Source organism: Triplophysa dalaica, chromosome 3 (assembly GCF_015846415.1).
Source record: "Triplophysa dalaica isolate WHDGS20190420 chromosome 3, ASM1584641v1, whole genome shotgun sequence".
NCBI lineage: Eukaryota > Metazoa > Chordata > Actinopteri > Cypriniformes > Nemacheilidae > Triplophysa > Triplophysa dalaica.
The window spans coordinates 27,441,979-27,464,339 of record NC_079544.1 but is presented as its reverse complement, the minus strand read 5'-3'; the positions used below and the strand labels follow the sequence as shown (position 1 = coordinate 27,464,339).

General features: G+C 37.0%; 1 protein-coding gene across 1 annotated transcript; it reads left to right on the top strand.

Annotated features, from left to right (window-relative positions):
- Positions 1-1,686: 1,686 nt before the first annotated feature.
- Positions 1,687-10,611, top strand: mylk4a (myosin light chain kinase family, member 4a). Its single transcript, XM_056743700.1, has 14 exons — positions 1,687-2,423; positions 3,143-3,233; positions 3,338-3,782; positions 3,861-4,129; positions 4,597-4,702; positions 6,263-6,356; positions 6,465-6,574; positions 7,410-7,551; positions 7,693-7,763; positions 7,850-7,978; positions 8,087-8,239; positions 9,015-9,093; positions 9,408-9,462; positions 9,558-10,611. The coding sequence occupies exons 1-13, from the start codon at positions 1,914-1,916 to the stop codon at positions 9,459-9,461; spliced, it is 2,253 nt and encodes a 750-aa protein (XP_056599678.1). The 5' UTR covers positions 1,687-1,913; the 3' UTR covers position 9,462; positions 9,558-10,611.
- Positions 10,612-22,361: the final 11,750 nt, after the last annotated feature.

The window sequence follows — 22,361 nt, the reverse complement described above, 5'->3', positions numbered from 1 at the left end:
CACTCAGACTAGGTTAGGCACTAGTGTATATTTGCGTGTGTTAGGGGGAAGGGTGCTGGTATGGACAAGACCATACATTCACACACAAAAAAACGGACCTTTTTCTAAGTGAAAAGCAGGTAATAAATGAATGCTGTACTATGCATGGCTCCCTCCTATGATTCAAAAATGATTTATTCATTTTTTGTACAATATGTGATACATAAGAAATAATAGATGATGTCCGAGCTCTTGGTAACAGCATGTGTTCACACGACCACAAAAATAAAATTGGAATCCTTTCAACAGCGTAAAGAAAAATGGATTACGAACATAATGTTTCTGAACATTTCGAACACCTTTTTGGTGCCAGCATATGGGGTTTGTGTGTCAACCTATTTATCTTAACAACGCAGCTGGGTATCAATCCAGCCTGCATCAGTTTGCAGAACTTCTTGTTCTTAAATGTAACACTGACATTTTAAAAGCTATTAAGAGTCCCATATTATAACCTCAAATAACTAATTAAACAGCAATTATTCTGAAATGAAATCTATAAATGTCCTGTAAAATATACTGTAAATGAATTTTGAGTGCACATTGATTTCTTGAGTTGAACTCACGCAACATTGAATGACCTGCATTGTCTGCATTTCTCCTGTCATCTGTTGGTGTCCAGGAACAGGTGCAGCACACCACTCTGTTTGTGAAGATCCCATTTTTCACAGCACAGTCAGTGTCACCAGTCTACTGCCAGTACAGTGTAAAAATAAGCAAAAAGTGTTAAAAACAATCTGATCTTTTCTTGTGCAAAACATCAACAGCATTGGTTAAAATGCGCTCAGACGGCTTTACGGGTTTATCTGCATATATTTACAGAGCTATCAAAAATAAGGAACACATTGCGAGTATTGAATTTTGTGCGGTCAGTTGGGTTGTTAGTGGTACGCACAGTGTGTACAGCCTTACAGCTTCAGGTGCTTTTGGACTACTGCGCAACTGCTGGGTCAAAGGGAACATGGAAACCGGGGTGGGACGTTGTGGGGGGAGCTTATATTTCATCATCTAAGTTGAAATTGATCCATAACTGTCTTAGCTGTGGATGAGTAAGCTGTTTTAAGAGAACTGGAGTGGATAGGTTTGACAGATGAGTGACACTTGGTCTATTTTCAGTTCAAAGTTTCAGTCTTCCACTTCCACGAGTCTTTCACAACCTCTTCAGTCATATGTCATTATCAGTCAACATCAGAAGAACTTTATGGATATGGCATTTTATTCAACACTATTTACATGTTTTGTAGACCTCTCAATATCACATTACCATCCCCAACATTAATTTCTGGGTCCCTCTAAAAATGAGCCTGTGGAATCTAAAGGAACTTCCAATCAATCACAAAGTTTCAATAAAATGATGTGTCCTATTCAACCTCTCAAGGTGAAAAAGAAGTCTGCACTCAGATTTCTTTTTATTCATTTACCGAGAAGCTCTAACTAGAAACTGGGTGTCTCCAGGGCCCCTTTGACACCTGGTGGGAGACATCTTACATGGATTTAAAAGTCAAAGCTTCTCGGATATCACACAGCAATTCCTCAGCCAAACTTAGCCCCTCCCCGAGCCCTGCTGACGTAAGACCCACACACTAGTTACATTTACTGAGGCCGGCTCATTCCATTCTTAATATGAATATGAAGACATAGATCAATAGATCAATTTGTTATTAGGGCACTTAAAATGTGACATGTTTTTCTTAATTTAATCTTATTTTCACCCATGTCATCATCGTTGTTTGGCTTGTTATTGGATTATTGTTTATTTTCTTCAACAATATCAAGACCATGCTGGCTGCATCTTTTGGAGTGTTTCTGTTAGTTAGTCTGCAGGTCTGCCTGTGATATTTGGTGCTTTTCTTTGGATTAGGATCCTTAATACTACCATGAGTTCTGAATCGAACACTGGTATTGACCTGCTGCAGGTCAGGATTGAGACTTTGAGCAGCAAAATGGACAGGCTGATAACTATCCAGGAAAAGGTGCTCAGCCGACTTGATGGCATGTCTCAGGATATTGACGGAATAGAAAGGGATGTAGAAACTTTGAAAGTGGAAAAAGAGGAGATTCATTTTCCTCCAGTTATACGAAAAGGACCAGGCCATGAGATGAAGGAAATGTGCCAAGAAATCAACAGTATCATGTTGGCAGTAAATCAACGCTCGGAACAGCAAACCCAGAAGCTGGAGGGAATGGAGAGACTGGTGATGAGCATACAGCAGGTGGTCAGCTTCATTGGAGAAACTGTTAAAACATCCAAAATTATGGATGTTATATTTAAAGGGCCAGCTGCGCAAAAGAACAAAACGATTTCAGCCTCCAGGTCTAAAGATTGTAAAAGCAAACTGATTACCAAAAGTGAGGCCTCAGAAAATGGTGAGCCTGTCACGAGCAAGGTTAGTTTCCAGGAAAAAAATTATCATGCTCTTACATTCCTACTGGGAATTAACGTGTACACCTTCAATTTACAAAGTGAAATACTGTATCAGCATTTTACAGGTTTATTCTTCGGTGATACTGGAGGAAGTAACTATTCATTGAGAATCATTATGTAGAAGCTTTTTAGAGGTTTTCAGGCATTTTAAGGTTCTTTAAACATATGCATGGCACTACACAAATCCTTGCATGCTTTACTATAATAAGGTGATGGAAATTGGTCTTCTTGCTCCTATAATTTATGTTAATGTTTTGACATTATTTTCAGTATTATTATTATAACAGTATTATTCATTTGCATCTGTAAGAAGAGAGTGTAACATTTCCTAACATGTTTATATATCATTCCCTATCCCAGTCATGCTAACTCACCCCACTGGTATCATGTCAGACAGTTACTCCTATTAAAGGCTTTATAGGATCCAGAAAATGACCCCAACATCCTGGTGTCTACTTACAAGCTCAAGCATCTCTCAACCAAAACACTGTCTTGCTTTCTAAAAAAGTGCTAACTTTTTTATTCATTCATGTTAATCAACCAAGATTGTGTATTTTCAAAAGGAAGATTGTGTATTTTGTCCCATCTACATATTTTAAAATAATTGCACAAGAATTTACTGCACAAAGTTTTGTCGGGTTTGAGAAAACATTTGAAAAATTTGCTAAATGTGTACTACAGGTAAAAGATCGCAAATGCAAAGAGGGTACGTTTAGTCTTAATCTCAAAGGTCTCAAAGCACAGAAGAAGAAGAAACCACCTGATTGTACAGGTAAAGTTTGATAAAATGCATGACAAGATCAAATACAATGACTGTGGGCAACGCTGAATATCAAATGATGTGCATTTCGAAATATTTTTTTTATATTGCTGTAGATGCAGTCACTTTGAGGAAGCAGGCACTGCTGTTCGAGGAAGTTCAGAAGCTTAATCAAGAGAATGCAGAACGCTCTAAAGCATCCCACCATCCGGAAGCAGTCGTGCAGAAGTCAGAGGAAGGCGTGCTTACCCCAATGCAGCAGGACCACATCCTTGATGAAGACAAGACCCCTCCAACTGAGCAAGAAATTTACTTAGAAGAAGAAAATGTGGAAACTATGGAGCCGAATGAAGAGGAGAAGAAGGAAACAGAACCAACGCTGGTGGAGGTCCAAGATGAAGCACAGCAGTTAGTGGAAGATGAAATGTCACCAAAGACCACAGATATGCTCAAAGAACAGGAAGTTAAAGATATTGAAGATTTGACGGCGGTTGAGGTTCTTTTAGAATCTGAAATTACTGACACCCAACCCCCTTTTCCACATGAGGACACATTGCAAAGGTACATGTTCTATCCTTCTCAGACCAAATAAAATCTTTGCCGGTGATTAGACATACTTTATCTTCTTTTCCACCTCAGTTGTCTCAGCCATGAGTCCGAGCAGGTTGATGAGGTGACCACTAGCAGCAAGCGACGTGTAACAGACGAAGATCTGGGGTTGGAGGACCACAAGAAGAGCAGGGTTGAGGGAGGACAAAATGAGGTTGAGCAGGAGCCAGAGGAACCTGAAGATCTGCGTGGTATTTTCAAAGCTGAGGGTGTGGACATTGAGTTTGATTTTAACAAAATTAAGAAGGAAGGAGACAAGGATGACAACGAAGATGAAGAAAATGACAATTTCTTCATTGGTAAGACTCACAGTATTTCCTTTCTGTTGTTGATAAAATATTTTAATTGGTTCACACAATCCTATGTATATGCATAATAGCAGTGCCCATACATAGAGGGCAGGGTAGCAAATGTCTTCCACAGTACAGTTATATTGTACAGTGGCATCCAAAAATCTGAGACTACTTAGACAAAACAAATCATGTAAACCTAAACATTCACAACAGAAATTCCATTAATGGTGTAAAATGAGAAAAAAAACCTAAAATATTTTTAAACATAAATATGTGTGTTCTTTGGGAAATATACCTATGACCTTTGTGCACACAGTGCTCTACCAATTGAACAGGAACACATTTTTTAACAGCAGTCTTTAACCCACATTTATGTTGTTTAGCAGCTTGATGGACACCAGCATCCCACATGTGGGTCTTCCCTTCCATATAACTTCATCTCACTTTGTTTGGTAATTCTTTCTCTACTGCAGATTGCACTCCCCCTCCACCAGCACCCTTCAACCATCGCATTGTGTCTGCCAAGCCAAACCAGATTAACAACTTCTACACCATCAACCGTCAGGAAGTTCTTGGAGGGTTTGTGGATGAATATTCTGTCCTTTTTTCCTCTTGGAAACAATTTCTCAGTACAGAATGTTTCAGGGACAGTGTAAATTTGGACAGTGTATTCTGCTAATCCCTTCAAAGTCTAATTGCGTAACTCCCCCCCGTTCCATCCAACCTCCTCTCACCGATTCATAACTCCAGAGTCAAGGCAGTTATTTTTACATAGGGCTTTTAGGATATGTGAAACTATATCTCCACACCAGCTGGAAGCTAATCAGGAGGTGTTAATCTAGCACTTCAAAGAGAAGTTTCTTCTTGTTGTTAATAGAACAGTATTTGACAAACATGACACCCACTGCATTACGACGGCATCACTGAAATTCTTCATGGTCTGCCTACGACTTTTAAAGTATAGTTTTACACACACAGTGGCTCCCAAAAGTATTTGGACAGTTAAGCCATACTTGAAAGTGCATAATGTACAAGCTATCAAATGAAGTTGTGTCTAGAACCAAATGTTGCTCGCTCACTTCTTAAAATTACCTTCATTTTTTTGCCATTTGTGTCATATTTTTACAGTCTAACGTAGAGGGCATTTGTAGATGTACAAAGTCAGATCCCTTCAGGTATCCTTCATCACATTAATATGTTCTAACGATGGGCATTTAAAGTTAAAATAATATTCGATAACAGCTTGGAATTAATCAAAATTTTCACAGCCCTCCACCTAGCACGCATAAGGGCTGTACGCATGTATAGGCTACACACACATAAACAGAGAGGGAGTGAGACCATTTACGTTTTCCATCTTTACTATGACAAACTATTTTATTCATTAGGGAAGAAGCTATATTAACTCAAGCCATAAAGCAATTGTAGGATAGCCTGCTTAAACGTATTAATATAAAAAACAGTGACAGTATCAGCTGATCGGAAGTTTTAGCGATCATCTTAGTGATGAGGGCCATTGTTTGATCTGCCCGTCTACCATTCAACTTGGTTGGTCTGATCATGAAACTAGCCGATTGCCGCTATTTGCATACGGCGATCTGATGGCTGATGCCTGCGTTAAACGATGCTGGCGGACCCACAGTTCAGTTCGGCAAAGCATGAAGTACATACAAAGCAAATGAGAAGCGCTGACGCCCCCGTGTGAATCCAGTGCTAGACTTCTTCAATTGTCTGTTGACAGCTTTTACGTCCGTTATTAGCAGCACCACCCTCTGATTACATCAACAAATCACCACCGCATCAACACGGAAAACACAGGGAGTTGTTTAATTCCCTGTAGTTTTTTAGACGAAAATCACACACACTATTCGATGTTCTATTAGTAAATCAACAAATTGAATATTCGAAAATCATGATGCATCCCTAATACGTTCCACTAATGTTTTGCAACTACACAGTGTTGCAAATGTTTTATCATTAGATTATTTTTGTCTTTTTTAATACTGTATCTTCTTTTATTGTTTATAACCCACAAATATTTAAGATTGTTCTATCTGTATAATGCCCTGACATTCATACTGAATATGGGATTTTTAAAAACAATGTTTTGACATTGACAAAAATTTTATGCATTTGCAGCGGTCGATTCGGTCAGGTACATAAATGCATAGAAAATTCCTCTGGACTCACTTTGGCAGCGAAGATAATCAAAGCAAGAAGTCAAAAGGAAAAGGTACAGAGAGCACAAAAAGATTTTTACAAATGCAGTTTTAATTTGATTTGAAGCTTCAAAGAAGAATCCAGTTGTAACATGAATTGGTTAATATGATTTGTTTAATAGGAGGTGGTGAAGATTGAGATTCAGGTTATGAACCAGCTGGACCATGCCAACCTGATTCAGCTCTATGCTGCCTATGAGTCCAGGAATGACATTATCCTTGTGCTTGAATAGTACGTGTTTTTTATGGCTTTATATAGTTTTGGCTATTTCAGATGGGAATGACTGTGGGTTGTTTTCCACATATACTGTCACCAGTGTTCGGATGTAACCATGTTAAAAAAGGTTTACCAATGGTGGTTAAGCCACATCTAAGATACATCTACTAAACTACTTCTTTTTTGTTATGTTCTGTTCTGTTCTGTTTGGTTTTATTTTATTAAGACTGTGCTATTGATTGTACATTTACACACAGTATGTATATTGATAGCATAAATCATATTTACAAAGTTTTGTTGGTAACCTTTAGTGTAAATTCTCTGTTTTCAAAACACAAAAGTGTGCAATTATAGTTTCAAAGTAGTTGTACCAACTCCCATTTAAGAGTTATGTACCATTCCTTTATGATAATACTGTTCCAGAAGCAAGTTTCCCTAAAAAGGAATTAATTACTAGTTACTAATGACATATTCAATAGTGTAATTAGATTACTGTACAAATACTCTCCCCCAAAAGTACTGAATTACTAGTTACTAATTACTTTCTATATCCTGTATCAACCTTGATAAGTTTTAAAGTTAGACTTTGAATTTTTTGGTCAATTCCAATATCGCACACACACATATATTACACAGAGTTTTTAGTTTAAGTACATCAGAACGAACTGTATTACAATACAGAAAAAATAAGAGTAATCACTTACTTCAAAGGAAAAGTAATGAAATATCAGTAACCAATTACTTACTAGTTACACCCAACACTGCTCAGCAGTGTAATGTATTTAATGGTTGAGCTATTTTAAAAGAAACTTTAATGATGGGAGTGGTAAAAGATTGTTCTTCTGAACAGTGTTGATGGAGGAGAACTCTTTGACAGGATCATTGATGAGAACTACAAGTTGACAGAGCTCGACACAGTGATGTTCATCAGACAGATCTGTGAAGGCTTGAGTTACATGCACAAAATGTACATCCTCCATCTTGACCTAAAGGTACCACAGAACCAATGCAGAGCAAAAATTAAAACCTTGAAAGTATGAATATAATGTATCATCTTATAGTGAACTAATGGCCAAACTTGCTTTAAAAAAACTAAAGTAGTTTTACCCCATTTTGTATCTTATGTTCTGTAGCCAGAGAACATTCTGTGTGTCAGCAGATTAACAAATAAAATCAAGATCATCGACTTTGGGCTTGCGAGGAAGTAAGTGTGGACATGGGACTTCATGTGCTGTAGGATGCATCCACATAGAAAGAAAGTTAATTTCCCTTTTTGTTTTATTCTCTCAGGTACCAGCCCAAAGAGAAGCTACGAGTGAATTTTGGGACACCAGAGTTTTTGGCTCCTGAAGTGGTAAACTATGATGTTGTGTCGTTTAAAACGGACATGTGGAGTTTAGGGGTCATCACGTACATGCTGTGAGTTCCACTCAACAAAACACAAGATTCTATCTAAACTTAAAGTTTCCCCTCACATATTTAAATAAATAACTGTGCACATGTTTGTGTATAACTTGTATTGTTTAGGCTTAGCGGGCTGTCTCCATTCCTTGGGGATGATAATAATGGAACTCTAAATAACATCCTGGCCTGCCAGTGGAATTTTGAGGAGGACGAGTTCATAGACATCTCAAAAGAAGCCAAGGATTTCATTTCCAAAATGCTCATTGTAGATAAAAGGTATAGTAAAGAGAAAGAACTATCTTTCACATTGGAAATTAAAGGAATAGTTTCCTGGAATACGAAAATTACCCCATCATTTATTCAGCTCCTTGCTATCCAAAGTTTGTATCACCATCTTTTTTCAGTCGAACACAGTCAGAGGTTATTTATTTAATATACTGGCTCTTCCTAGCTTTGTAATGCCATCGAATGGTGCCAACATTTTATAAGCTACAGAAAAAAAAGAGGGCGCACAATCAAAAACAACAACAATGGCGTAGCTTGATGATGCTATAAAGGAGCATGGAATGATGGGATCTGTTGTGATCAACTCCACCACTGTAGGGAACGAGAATCATGTAAGCTGATTAGGGAAAGTAGTCAAGTTTTCTAAATGTTGCGTATAATTGTGGTCCATGAATAATAGGCTGCTCGAAACAAGCTATTAGCTTGCTAGATCCCTCTTCCGCATTTGTCCATGACACTGTTGTCATGCGGTTTCTACGTCAGTAAAGGTGGTAACAATTGATAATGCGGATATGACGCCATTGACAGGCAACTGCACAGGCTCATGTCACTAGCCTAGTGGATTTTGGATATTTTACAGCAAAAATGTTACAAACTGCACCTTTAATGACTTAATTGGGTAATTTCAAATTTTCCTTTAAATGGTGAATGTTTAGTTAAATTTCTTAAAGCATTTAATGGGAACTCATCCTTTTAGCCACAATAGTGTATGCTGCATCACCTTTTCATCAATGATGTTCTCTTGTATGTGTGTGTATTTGTGTAGTTGGAGGATAGGGGCAGGGGAGGCATTGAATCACCCTTGGCTCTCAGATCCAGCTGTCCATTTCCACCTTCACGAGAAGGTAAAGTCTACATTTCAATAAACATTGTAATGATGGCAGCCGCTTTTTTTTTACACCAACATACAAAGCTGCTTTTTATACTGTTCTTTTTGTTTAATTTTTTGTACATTTTTTTTATCTACCACGATTATGTGAAGTGAACACAACATAGGCTATATGAGACCAGTTTTCTTTTATTGCACTTATGCTTTTTGTTGTCCTTATTTTGTTCCAATTGCTTCCATTGAAAGTCGCTTTGGATAAAAGCGTCTGCTGAATGACTAAATGTAAATGTAAATGTTCCACTTCTGGGAATTGTTTGGTTTTCTTAACAGAAAAATATGTGTCGATCACGAAGAAACTCTTGTGTGCCACCACCAGAGAGTTAATGTAAGTCAGTAAAATATTACATTATGTTTACATATGTAAAATGTTTATGTACATCATGTCGTGACTTTTGTTTTTATTGCTTTTTCTGGATTTAGATGGACCAAGCCTGCTGTGCAACCAAGATAGGACATCATATTTCGAGCAGAAAAACACGCAGATGTGATCTTTGCATAAAGCTGCTGACCTTTGCTATTTGCCATGTTGAGACAGCTGCAGACATTACTTAAATGCTAACAGCATATCACATGAAGGTGATGCTATGCTAGAATGAAAAATGAGATGCAGGTGTGATTTAGTTTCCTATAGACTTCAGGAATCCTGTCAGTGATTCCAGTTTCATCTGCAGATTTAAAAAAATATTTAATCCGATTGCAATTTTATTTCATCAGTTCTGGACGGTTCACTTTTATGATCAGAAAATTATAATATACTGTTCATGATTACAGGCCTCCTAATAATATATGTCAAAATATTATGTTTAAGCTACTACATACAAATAATTCTACGAATACATTGCAGGAAAATAAATGCAGAGAACAAAGAATGAGTGTAAAAAGGCTTTTGGCTATAAAAAAATAGTTATTTTATATTCCAATAGAGTTTTCCAGCATGTTGAATCAAATTTACCAGTGTTTCATATTTAGGATTAATATGTTAGATTAAAGTATAACTGATTTGTAACTGAATTAGAACAGTTTGTACAGTATGTTATACACACAAGCTCTTTTTTATGTCTTAGTTCTGTAATGTTAGTCTGGTCTCTGTCTGCTCTGTAATCTTAGTTGCTCAATGACTGTAACGCTGTCACGTTTAGATTTTCAAACCTTCTTAATGGTATGCTAATATTAGAATATCCTCATGAAATATACCCGAGGCATTAGCACAAAGATTTTTTTAGCACAGTTTTATTACATCACTGTCTACAAGATTCAGTGTCCGATTTTTTATATATCAATTCTACAATATACTGTAGATCCCTTTTTCATTTAACCTTTTGACTGAGTATGAAACATGGCATTATATGCACTTTAGAATATTATTTATTTTGAAAACCATAACACTTTCTTAATATTTAGATGAATCTAGTCTAGTTTTAGGGAAATTGTTTTATATGTCTCCAATGTATTTTCCATATATTCTTGAATGAATAGTAACATACATACATTAAAAATGTCTTACCTTATTTGTATCTTTCATTTATGGGTGTTTCTGCAACTACGGGCACTTTAGACTCTCCAAAATTAAAAAAATCAACCCCTGTGAATTTTCTTTTAATCATCAGAGTCTGTAATACATATGAAACGATCAACAACATTGCATGGAGTCATTAAGATTTTAATATTTAAAATTTAACTTACAGTAAATGTTGAAAATGTGCAGTGGTAAAAGACATGTTGCGGAAAATAAATGTTTACTAATATTGCAGCTAACTGGCAGCTAACAAGGTCTACTTGATTAGTTTTGACTCGTAGCATCTTAATATAGGCCTACATGAGCTTAAAAGTAATTTACATTTATTTTTTAAATGTAGTTCAACATACAGAATAACTAAGCACACAATAAATAATGACACAGATACGATGATATTACCCTATATTTCAGGATCCTGTGAGTGAGGTGGCCTAATCTGTCAGCAATGTGCTCATAATTTCTGTTTCTATAGAAACTAGACTTGTTTGTCTTTGATAAAACTTCTTTATAAAAGCTGTTTATCATTGTTGCATTAAGGACTCAAAAGTGTGGGACAGGTACATTTACTTGATAAAAATCATAACAATGACCATTGAACAATACAGAAAATGATTATGTAAATGAATATGCATATTAAACAATTCCTTTTGAAATAAGGTCAAATTGTAATTCAACTTACCTATTTTAAATATTTGAACATTGTGACCAGAGTTGTGAGACATATCAATGCTTCATAATTTTATATTAAATGACATTAAACATTAATTGTATTTTTTTTGTCAAGGTTTGTATTGACACTGGGGGTTTAGCACCAACTCTGATAAAACACCTGGGGCCTCATGTATCAACGTTGCGTACGCACAAAAACATTACGTACGGCAGCTTTCACGCTCACTGTCGGATGTACTAACAGTGAAATTAACATGTGAATGTGCTTTTACAGCTTTGTCTGTAAGCAATGTTTTAGTATGAATTCAACGCAAGTCTTTGTACATGAGACCCCTGATGAGGCTGATCAGTGACTTCAGGAACAGACGCGTTAAATTTAATGTTGGGCTGCACAGATTGTTTGGCATATCGCATTAAAGTACCGCAAGAGCGATTCAAATGTGTACGGATCAATCAGCACTTGAATCACTATCGCGGTACTTAAATCTCATACGGTGATAGATTTATGCAGCACCGCAGTAAATTGAACGCACTTATTCCTAAAGATGCTGATTAGCTTTTTCAGGTGTTATATCAGAGTTGGGGCTAAACTCGGCAGGAAAATGGATCTCACGGGCCAGAGTTGAGAACCACTGCTATATGAAGTCTCCTTTGCCCATTGTGTTTTGTCAGATCTTGTTGTTTCATGGCTCAGCACCACTCCCTTGGATGCCTTTTTTTTGTACCCGTGGATGTTACCTGTTGCCTGTTTTCCTGTGGAGCTTCCCGTAAAAAGTGGTTTTGAGTTAAATTGGTGGTCATCGTTGTAACGAGACAGGCGGGACGAGAGCCGTGAGGCGGGGCCGGTGGCGTGAGTGATAGTGGGAATCAGCCGTGCGGTCACAGGTTCCGCATATGTCATGGAGGAGATCGGGAGCATAAGAGGACGTGCGACAGGACTACAGACTTAAACATGTCCGGGCCCGGTTCTCTCTCGTCCGTAGTCATGTCACTCATCCTCTTATGCTCCCAATCTCCTCTGTGAGACATCACGCCACTGGCCCCGCCTCACGGCTCTCCTGCCGCCTTCCTCGTTACAATCAAGTTTGTCTCCTGTTAGTTTGTCATGACAACTAGTGCATATCCTGTACATTTTCGTTTAACACAAAAATTGAAGGCAGCTTTTGAACAAAAGTATGAACTGAAGTTTGGAAGTATAGCTTTTCCGGATCGGTTCCACCTATGTGGAATGATCTGTCCGCTGCTACAAGATCTGCAGATTCTGTAGCCATCTTTAAGAATCGTCTGAAAACACATCTCTACCGTCATCACCTGACTGATAAATTCTTCTCTACTAAAAAACGAATAATCTAATTTAGCTCTGTATACTGTGTAAGGTTATATGAGACCAGTCTTCTTCTTTTTTGATTGCACTTATGTTTTTGTTGTCCTTATGCTGTCCCAGTTGCTTCCATTGCTCACCCCACCTGTAAGTCGCTTTGGATAAAAGAGTCTGCTAAATGACTAAATGTAAATGTAAATTTAGTTGAAACTGACAACTTTAAATATGCATATGTTCAGAAAATTAACCTTCGATAATTTGACTTGAAACATCTGTATTGAAAAAGCTTGCTTCTACAATGCATAGAATGCTTTATTAAAAGAATCGTTCAACCAAAATTGGTCCCCATTGACTTGATCATTGTATTTTATATTTCTACTGTGGACCATTATTTGGGTGAAATATTCCTTTAAAACTGTACTTTTGTTTTAATAATACTCGCATATAAAAACACTTACTAACAGCAGTACACACACTTCATCCTGATATCTGATTGGTCTCAATTGTTCTGCTCTGCATTAGATTGTAATCAGTTCAGTTGTCTTAGAGACAGGCATTTCTCAATGTCACTGTGGCCTTTTTCGTTTTGTCCACCAGAGGGCAGGAGAGGTGTCAGTTTTAAAGTTCTAACACATTACCAAATATATGGCTGAATGATGTAGTGATATCCAGAATGCAAGTAAACAAAATAGGACAAAAATGTACCTTAAGAAACACTACATTAGAAAGAAGCCCATACATCACATGGAATATTATATATTTTTAAACATTGTATAGTGCTTTTTGTTTGTTTTTTAACATTTACATTTATTCATTTGGTATACACTTTTATCCAAAGCGACTTACAGTAGGGTGTAGTGGACAGCTATCCACTACGGTAAGGGTAAGGTGCTCAAGAACACTTCAGTCATTTCCTGGTGGCACTGAGATTTGAACCAGTAACTGTCTGACTACGAGTCCAACTCTCTAACCACTAAACCACGTTGTCGGCACGGTTTCCGGTTCCTGATTGCATCGCTGCCGGCGGCTAGTTTGTATCCTCTGACACTTGCTTCACCTCACATTTGTTCTTGGTCTTATTATTAGTGTATTTTACTATCGTTACATATCACTGTCGTTGCCGAATTATTTATAACTTTATATTTTAAACCTATATTCATTGAAACGTAACGCCGCTAGCATATTAGCGTGTTAGCTTGCCTTCTGTTTACATTGTGGAATATCATCTCCCCCTATTTGTCTTGTGTGCTAACTGTTTCTCTTTTTAAGCGTATATACTAAGACTCATCAAGCAACCTTGGTAAGTTAGGATTGCACTTCATACCCGGTGAGTTATGGCTTCTATTCCTATTGTTGTTACTTGCACCTCATGTCATATGTTTAGTTTAGCCTTCTCTGTCAGCGGCGAGGGTTTTACATGTGATAAATGCAGGGAAGTAGTTAGGCTGACGGAGAAGATTTTAGAATTAGAGTCTCGCATCCAATCTTTATTTGAGGATAGTAAGAGTGTAAGAACCGTAGAAAACACTTCGGATGCGAGCAATGTTAGCGCACACAGCTCGGTTCCGGTTGAAAATCCCCTGCAGCTGGGAAACTTTGTGACGGTGAGACGGCATAGTCGCAGGACAAAACATCACTCAACCGTTCCGATTAAAGTCTCGAACAGGTTTGCCCCGCTCAGTGACGCACCGACTGAGAAACCTGCTGAAAGTGCCCTAGTGATCGGTGATTCTATTGTCCGGAACGTTAACATAGAGACACCAGCCACAATAGTCAAATGTTTACCGGGAGCCAGAGCGCCTGACATCAAGTCAAACTTAAATGTGCTGGCTAAGGCTAATCGTAAATACAGTAAGATTGTTATTCATGTCGGCACAAATGATGTTAGACTCCGTCAATCGGAGATCACTAAAGATAATATTAAAGAGGTGTGTGAGCTCGCAAAAACGATGTCAGACACTGTAATATTCTCTGGCCCCCTTACTGCTTACCGTGGTGATGAGATTTATAGCAGATTATCATCACTAAATGGCTGGTTGTCTGAGTGGTGCCTGCAGAATAATATAGATTTTATAAATAACTGGAAGAGTTTTGAGGGCAGACCTGACCTGTTGAAACGAGATGGTCTCCATCCCTCCTGGGATGGGGTTTCCCTCCTCTCTAGAAATTTGGCACACAGTCTTAATAATGCTAAAGTCTGACTACCTAGGGCCCAGGTCAGGAAGGAGACAGAATGGCTTAACCAACTGTCTGCTTGCCGTCTCGCGTTACAGAATACACAAAATATACAACATGTAATAATCCCTTCTTACAAACAACATAAAATAGAGACTGTGTCTGTCCCCCGGATTAGCAAACATAAGATATTGCGTAAACCTCTTGAAAGTAATTTAATAAACGTTAAACAAATCAAACATGAACAAAATACAGATAATCAGCTGTTACGACTCGGATTGCTTAATATTAGATCTCTCTCAAATAAAGCACTTTTTGTTAACGATTTGATAACCGATCATAAAATAGACATGCTTTGTTTGACAGAAACATGTCTAAAGCCAGATGATTATATTACTCTAAATGAATCCGTTCCCCATGATTATTACTATAAACACGAGCCTCGTCTAAAAGGTAGAGGGGGAGGTGTCGCTGCACTTTACAAGAATTCTTTTATTACCTCTCAGAAGTCTAATTTTAAGTACAGTTCTTTCGAAGTCATGGTACTTCACGTATCGACACCTAATACTAAGGACAAAACATTTTTAAAATTTATTCTAGCTATTGTATATAGGCCTCCAGGGCACCACACAGATTTTATTAAAGATTTTGGTGGGTTCTTATCAGAACTAGTACTGGCCGCAGATAGAGTCCTTGTCGTCGGTGACTTTAATATCCATGTAGACAATGATACAGATGCCTTGGGACTGGCTTTCAAAGACACTCTTAACTCCATGGGCGTTAGTCAACATGTGTCAGGACCCACTCACCTTCGTAATCATACTTTAGATTTAATACTTTCTTATGGTATAAATGTGGACGATGTTAAAATCGTTCAGCAGAGTGAAGATATTTCGGATCATTATCTGATATTATGTTTGCTTCAATGGCCTACGGCTGCAAATCAAACTCCTTGTTACAAATATGGTAGAACGATTACTTCAACTACCAAAGATGCGTTTCTCGATAATCTGCCTGAATTGTCTAAAATATCCAGCATGAGTAATAACGTTGACGATTTTGACACTACTATTGAAAATTTTAACTCTACTTTCTCGGAAATATTAGACACAGTTGCTCCTCTGCGTTTAAAGAAAATTAAAAATAGCAGCCCAACACCGTGGTATAATGAACACACTCAGACTCTAAAAAAAAGCATCCCGTAAAATGGAGCGCAACTTTAAGAAAACGAATTTAGAGGTATTTCGTATAGCATGGAAGGATAGTACTCGAAATTACAGGAATGCAATAAAAACGTCTAGATCCGCCTACTTTTCAACACTAATAGAGGAAAACCATCACAACCCTAGGTTCTTATTTAACACCGTGGCTAAATTAACAAAAAATAAGTCGTCATCGACGTCAGATTCTGATTATCAGCATAACAGTGATGAATTTATGAACTACTTCACAAGTAAAATCCAAGATATAAGAGAAAAAATTATAACAATGCAACCTGTAGTGAAATCCGCTGAACAAACTAACTACAGCACCCCTAAGGAGAAATTGCAATTATTTTCTACAGTAGATCACGATGAACTGTCTAAAATCATTAAATCATCTAAATCATCAACATGCATGCTAGACCCTATACCTACAAAACTACTGAAAGAAATGCTCCCCGAAATTATAGATCCTCTTCTTAGTATTATTAACTCATCTCTGACATTAGGACATGTGCCTAAAGCATTTAAGGTGGCTGTTATAAGGCCTCTTTTAAAAAAAACCAAACTCGACCCCAAAGAACTAGGGAATTACAGGCCTATATCGAATTTACCTTTTATATCTAAAGTTCTGGAAAAAGTAGTTTCAACTCAATTATGCTCCTTCCTCCAAAGGAATGACATTAATGATGAATTCCAGTCTGGATTTCGAGCATGTCACAGTACAGAGACTGCTTTGATCAGAGTTACAAATGATCTGCTTTTAGCGTCTGACCGTGGCTGTATTTCGTTATTGGTGCTGCTAGACCTCAGTGCTGCATTTGACACCATTGACCACAGCATACTTCTACATAGACTCGAAAATTACGTCGGCATTAACGGAATAGCATTGAAATGGTTTAAGTCTTATTTATCCGACCGTTTTCAATTTGTAGCAATAAACAATGAGGTGTCCCGCAAATCACAAGTCCAGTACGGTGTACCACAGGGCTCAGTCTTGGGACCCCTGCTCTTCGCATTATACATGCTACCTCTAGGAGATATAATAAAGCGACACGGAGTTAGCTTTCACTGTTATGCTGATGATACTCAACTTTATATTTCCTCGATGCCTCATGAAACCCAGCAGTTTCATCGAATAAAGGATTGCATAGTTGACTTAAAAATGTGGATGAGTAACAATTTTTTACTACTAAACTCGGACAAAACAGAAGTGTTACTTACTGGACCGAAAACTGCTATGCGTAACAACCAAGAATACTGCTTAACGATTGACGGATGCTCCATAAAATCCTCGTCATCAGCTAAGAATCTTGGCGTTGTATTTGACAGTACTCTCTCATTTGAAAGCCATGTCGCAAACACCTGTAAAATTGCATTTTTCCATCTTAAGAATATATCTAAATTACGTCATATGCTGTCACTGTCAGATGCAGAGAAATTAATTCATGCATTCATGACTTCAAGACTAGATTACTGTAATGCACTTCTAGGTGGTTGCCCTGCGGGCCTATTACAAAAACTGCAACTGGTTCAAAACGCGGCAGCTCGAGTTCTTACACGTACAAAAAAGTATGAGCATATAACCCCGGTTCTGTCAACCTTGCACTGGTTACCTATAAAGCATCGCATTAACTTTAAGATCTTGCTTATTACCTATAAAGCCCTACATGGTCTAGCGCCGCAGTATTTGAATGAACTTCTATTGTATTACAGACCACCACGTACATTACGTTCTAAGGGGTCCTGTCAGTTGGTAATACCTAGAATTTCAAAATCAAGTGCAGGTGGTAGATCCTTTTCTTATCTAGCGCCTAAACTTTGGAATATTCTTCCCTGCACGGTCCGGGAGGCAGACACACTCTGTCAGTTTAAATCTAGACTAAAGACTCATCTTTTTAATCTTGCATACACTACACCTCCATAATATTAATCCTCAGAGGATTTAGGCTGCATTATTTAGATCAACCGGAACCAGGAACACATCCAACAACAAATGATGTACTTGTTGCATCAAAGAGTGCAGAACACTACTCTACTCTCAGCCAGTCTTGTCTCTTTGTTCCAAGGTTACCGCAGGATGCAGTTCATGCCCAGACCTGATGGCAGAGCTGAGAATGGGAAGCGGTGACCTGACAAGTGCTAAGAGGATAGAGCTGGATAAAGGACGCGACAACTTTGTTTTTTTCTACAACATTTCAAATGCTATTAGATTGTTAATGATAATCTTTAATTTTTATATTTTTATTAAGCCTTGTTGTGCAAGCACTGATGAGCTTGTGCAGAGGCAGCAGCTTTTGCCAGAGGGGAACTGGAATCCCCTGGTTGGGCCTGGGTTCCCCTGAGGTTTTTTTTCTCGATGGGAGTTTTGGGTTCCTCACCACCGTTTGCATATTGTTTTGCACTATCTGCCTGGCCGGGGGGGCTGCTTTAGAATTCATACTTGTATTAAATGTGTCTCATGTACAGCTGCTTTGTAACAATGAAAATTGTAAAAAGCGCTATATAAATAAAGTTGAGTTGAGTTGAGTTAAACCACAACTGACCCTTTTGAACCCATATAAGGGACATCAAGCACATATCCCCTTTGAAAACAGCTTTAAATTGATGCGAACACTACTGATCTCAGCTGGTATTCTCCACATAAACGCACGTTATCAGTGGTGTTAACAATATTCCACTTACATTTTTTTACAATGTTTTCTCCACTGTCTCTCTTTTCTGTCTTATCTTTAAAAAAAAATTTGGAGGGTTCTGGAGAAAAATTAAAACCGGATGGGCATAATATGGATTTAAGATAATAAATATCGCTGTCAGAATGGACCACCAACATTAAAGTAAACCCTAAAGTGGATGTTGTATACTTCTCCCACACATGCGCACGCACACACGCAGTCTCTAAACACATCATGATATCCCAAAATATATTACAATGAATTGCATTAAAAAAAAAATAAAGCACAATTAATGTACTAACACTTTGCATATTATATAAGAGTCTTATTCACTGTCACACCATTACACAACTAAATATATAATTGAAATGTGTACAATAATCACAACAGCGATGCTGTACTCCAATTTAAATTGTTTTATTATAGCTCTTGTCTCCTGATATTCTTCCATATTCTTACTTGATGCCACACGGACTGTAATATTCCTAACATTATACAAGACAATATACAGTATATACTGTTCATTGTTTCTGTATAATGCACTTCCATATTTGTAAGCATTTGTATTGTCTTTCAAGACCTCAAATTAACACTTTATAAAAAGTCTTTATTGTTTTCTCACCAACATACATAATACGTGTCTCATGGTTGTGTAAAATATGGACGAAACCAACTATTGGGGTTTAAAATTGTAAAAGGTAGAGATGGGAACAAGTCACATAAGGTCAAGTCCAAGCAAGTCTCAAGTCTTAACCATCAAGTCTCGAGTCAAATCTCAAGTCACAGTTAAGACAAATCAAGCAAGTCAAGTCAAGGGTTCACCCTAAGCAAGTCAAGTTGAGTCCTGATAAGTTTCAAGTCAAGTTAAGTCGCAGTACTAAAATAAACAGAGGTTAATTTTTTAGATACATGTTTATTTTTGCACAGAAAAGATGAACTTATATACATACATTATGTATCTTATTCACATTGCTATATATGAATTATATGCATATCTGTGCAACATTAATATCTGAAAATAAAAGTGTTGCTTACACAAAAGAAATCCAGTCTGAAATGTATAATACAATCTATTTCAATTTAATTGAAACGGTCTACACAGAAATGGAAATACTTGTATCTGACAGAATGACTTAAGCATTTATACAGGCTATGAAACTTATAAACTAAGTATTGTGACTGACAACTTGACTATTATATGTTTCAAATATATGATGCTGTAATACTTGTGCTGTCCATTAAAGTGCACAGTAGGCCTATAGGGAATTTGACTGTAGTGATGGGAATCCCGGATCATTTTATTGACTTCGATATTGAATCCTGTTTATCAAAATGAACGGATCTTTTTCATTTCGGCAGAATATAAATAAAATGTATGTTAATATAGCCCAGTGATGAAGTTATGATGCTTAATCGTCATCTCTGCGGTCGACGCGCAATATGCACGTTTCATACGTAATATATAATCTGAGAATATTTGTTTTCTATTTGAACTGGTTTCATTATTTGTTGTTATTGTGAGTATACAAAAAATCCAAACAGTTAACAGATTCGAACTATGAAATTATTCTCGTCAGTATGACCGCAAAGTTTTTTTTTTTTTTTTTAATGACCAAATATAACATCACAAACTTAGTCACAATTAATAGCAGAAATAAACAATAATAATTCGGAAGACAAAAAGCCAGTAAATGGAAGTAAAATCAAAGCAAGTAAAAATCTGAATCAAAAAATTAATAAATAGACAAATAAAAATAAATACAAATGAAATTTAGCCAGGGGTAACAAAAACTTAAAATAAATTCAAGAGAGAGAGAAAAGCCTTGAGACCCTTTTGGTTTTCATTATAAAAAAGCTGAAATATTATACTTTGTGCACATTGTAACAGACTTTAATGCTTTGGCATTGTTGGAAGAAGAGATAGTACCCAAATAACAATTAAGGTCTTTGCAAAAAATCATAAAAAGAGGTTTGACAGTCAAAAACTTACACTTGTGTACAAAAAACTTGGCTAGAAAAATAAATAGATTTATAAGACAATATTTGTCTTTTAGATTTTTGTCACAATTATAAAATCCAAATTAGACATCCTTAAACGTCAAGGAAAAGTTGACTAATAAAGAAGCACGTACAAACAGACAAAATTTCTCCCAAAAAGTAGCTACATGAATACAGTCCCAAAAAAGATGAGGTACAGACTCATTTTCCACTCCACAAAAGGAGCAAAGGGGATCCAACTCAGGAAACATTTTTTGGATAAAGACATTGACTGGATAAAATCGATGCAACAACTTGAATGATACCTCTTTAACCTTATTAGTGATTAAATATTTATTGGATAGAGACCACACTTTCTTCCAAGGAATATCATTAAAGCAATTACTCCAATATGATATTATAGAAGGGACAGTTATAATATCACTCTGAAAAAGTTGTCTAATCTTTCTATTCCTAGAAGAGGGACAGGATAAAAAACAGATCTTCCCTATTGCAGTCTCGCATGGATGCATCCAAGAGGTAGAAGAGCGTAAAGAATCAGCTGAGTTTTTTAAAAGTGCAATAGCTCCACTAGGGATGGCATCCATCACTATGGCAAAGTCTCGTGGGGTGACAGGAATACATATTTTGTTAAGAATTCAGAATAAGAAAACAATTGACCATTTGAATTTAGAAGTTGAGAAACCAAAATAATATTATTATTAAACCAATCTGAAAGAAAAAGTGTTTTATTTTTATATCGGATATCATGGTTATTCCAAATAAAATACCTGTGGGGACTAAAATTATGTTTATAAATCAAGTGCCAGGCCAGAAGCACCTGCCTGTGGAAATCTGACAATTTAATGGGCAATTTAGAGATATTATAATTGCATACTGATAGAAAGGGGAGACTGCCAACTTTAGAAAAAATATACTTTGGAATAGCATTCCATATGGAATCAGAATCATTCAAGAACTGCCTCAACCAATTGATCTTAAACGTATTGTTCATAGAAGCAAAATCAAGAAAGTTAAAACCGCCCCGTTCAAAACTATTTATGACAACAGATTTTTTAATGTAATGTCTCTTGTGTTTCCATAAAAAAATCAAAAAGCATTCTATCAACCTCTACACAAATTGTCTTGTTCACATGTAAAGAAAGAGCAGGGTAGGTCAATCTAGAAACACCCTCCGCTTTGGCGAGCAGAGCTCTTCCTCGTAAAGACAAGTCTCTTTGGAGCCAGGAATTAAACTTTTTCTTAGCTTTAGTAATTACTGGATCAAAGTTTAACTTTCCTCTCGCATTGACATCTTTACAAATCGTAATACCCAAATAATTCACTTGAGACTTAACAGGAATATTATGCAGGAATGGAGCAGAACAAGATTTTAAGGGAAGGAGTTCACATTTATCTAAATTCAAAGATAGGCCCGAAGCTTTTGAGAACACTTTAATAAGATTAAGAGCAATGGGGATCTGTAAGTCGTTTTTTAAAAAGAGAGTGGTATCATCAGCTAATTGAGTTATAATAATGTGTTTATCTGCTATATTAATCCCTTGCAATTGACTATTCAACAGGGAAGTAGTAAGGAGTTGAGCAGCCATCAAGAACAGATAGGGTGATACCGGGCAACCCTGGCGCACCCCTCTAAACACATTAAATCTTGGAGAAGTACCAGCTTTC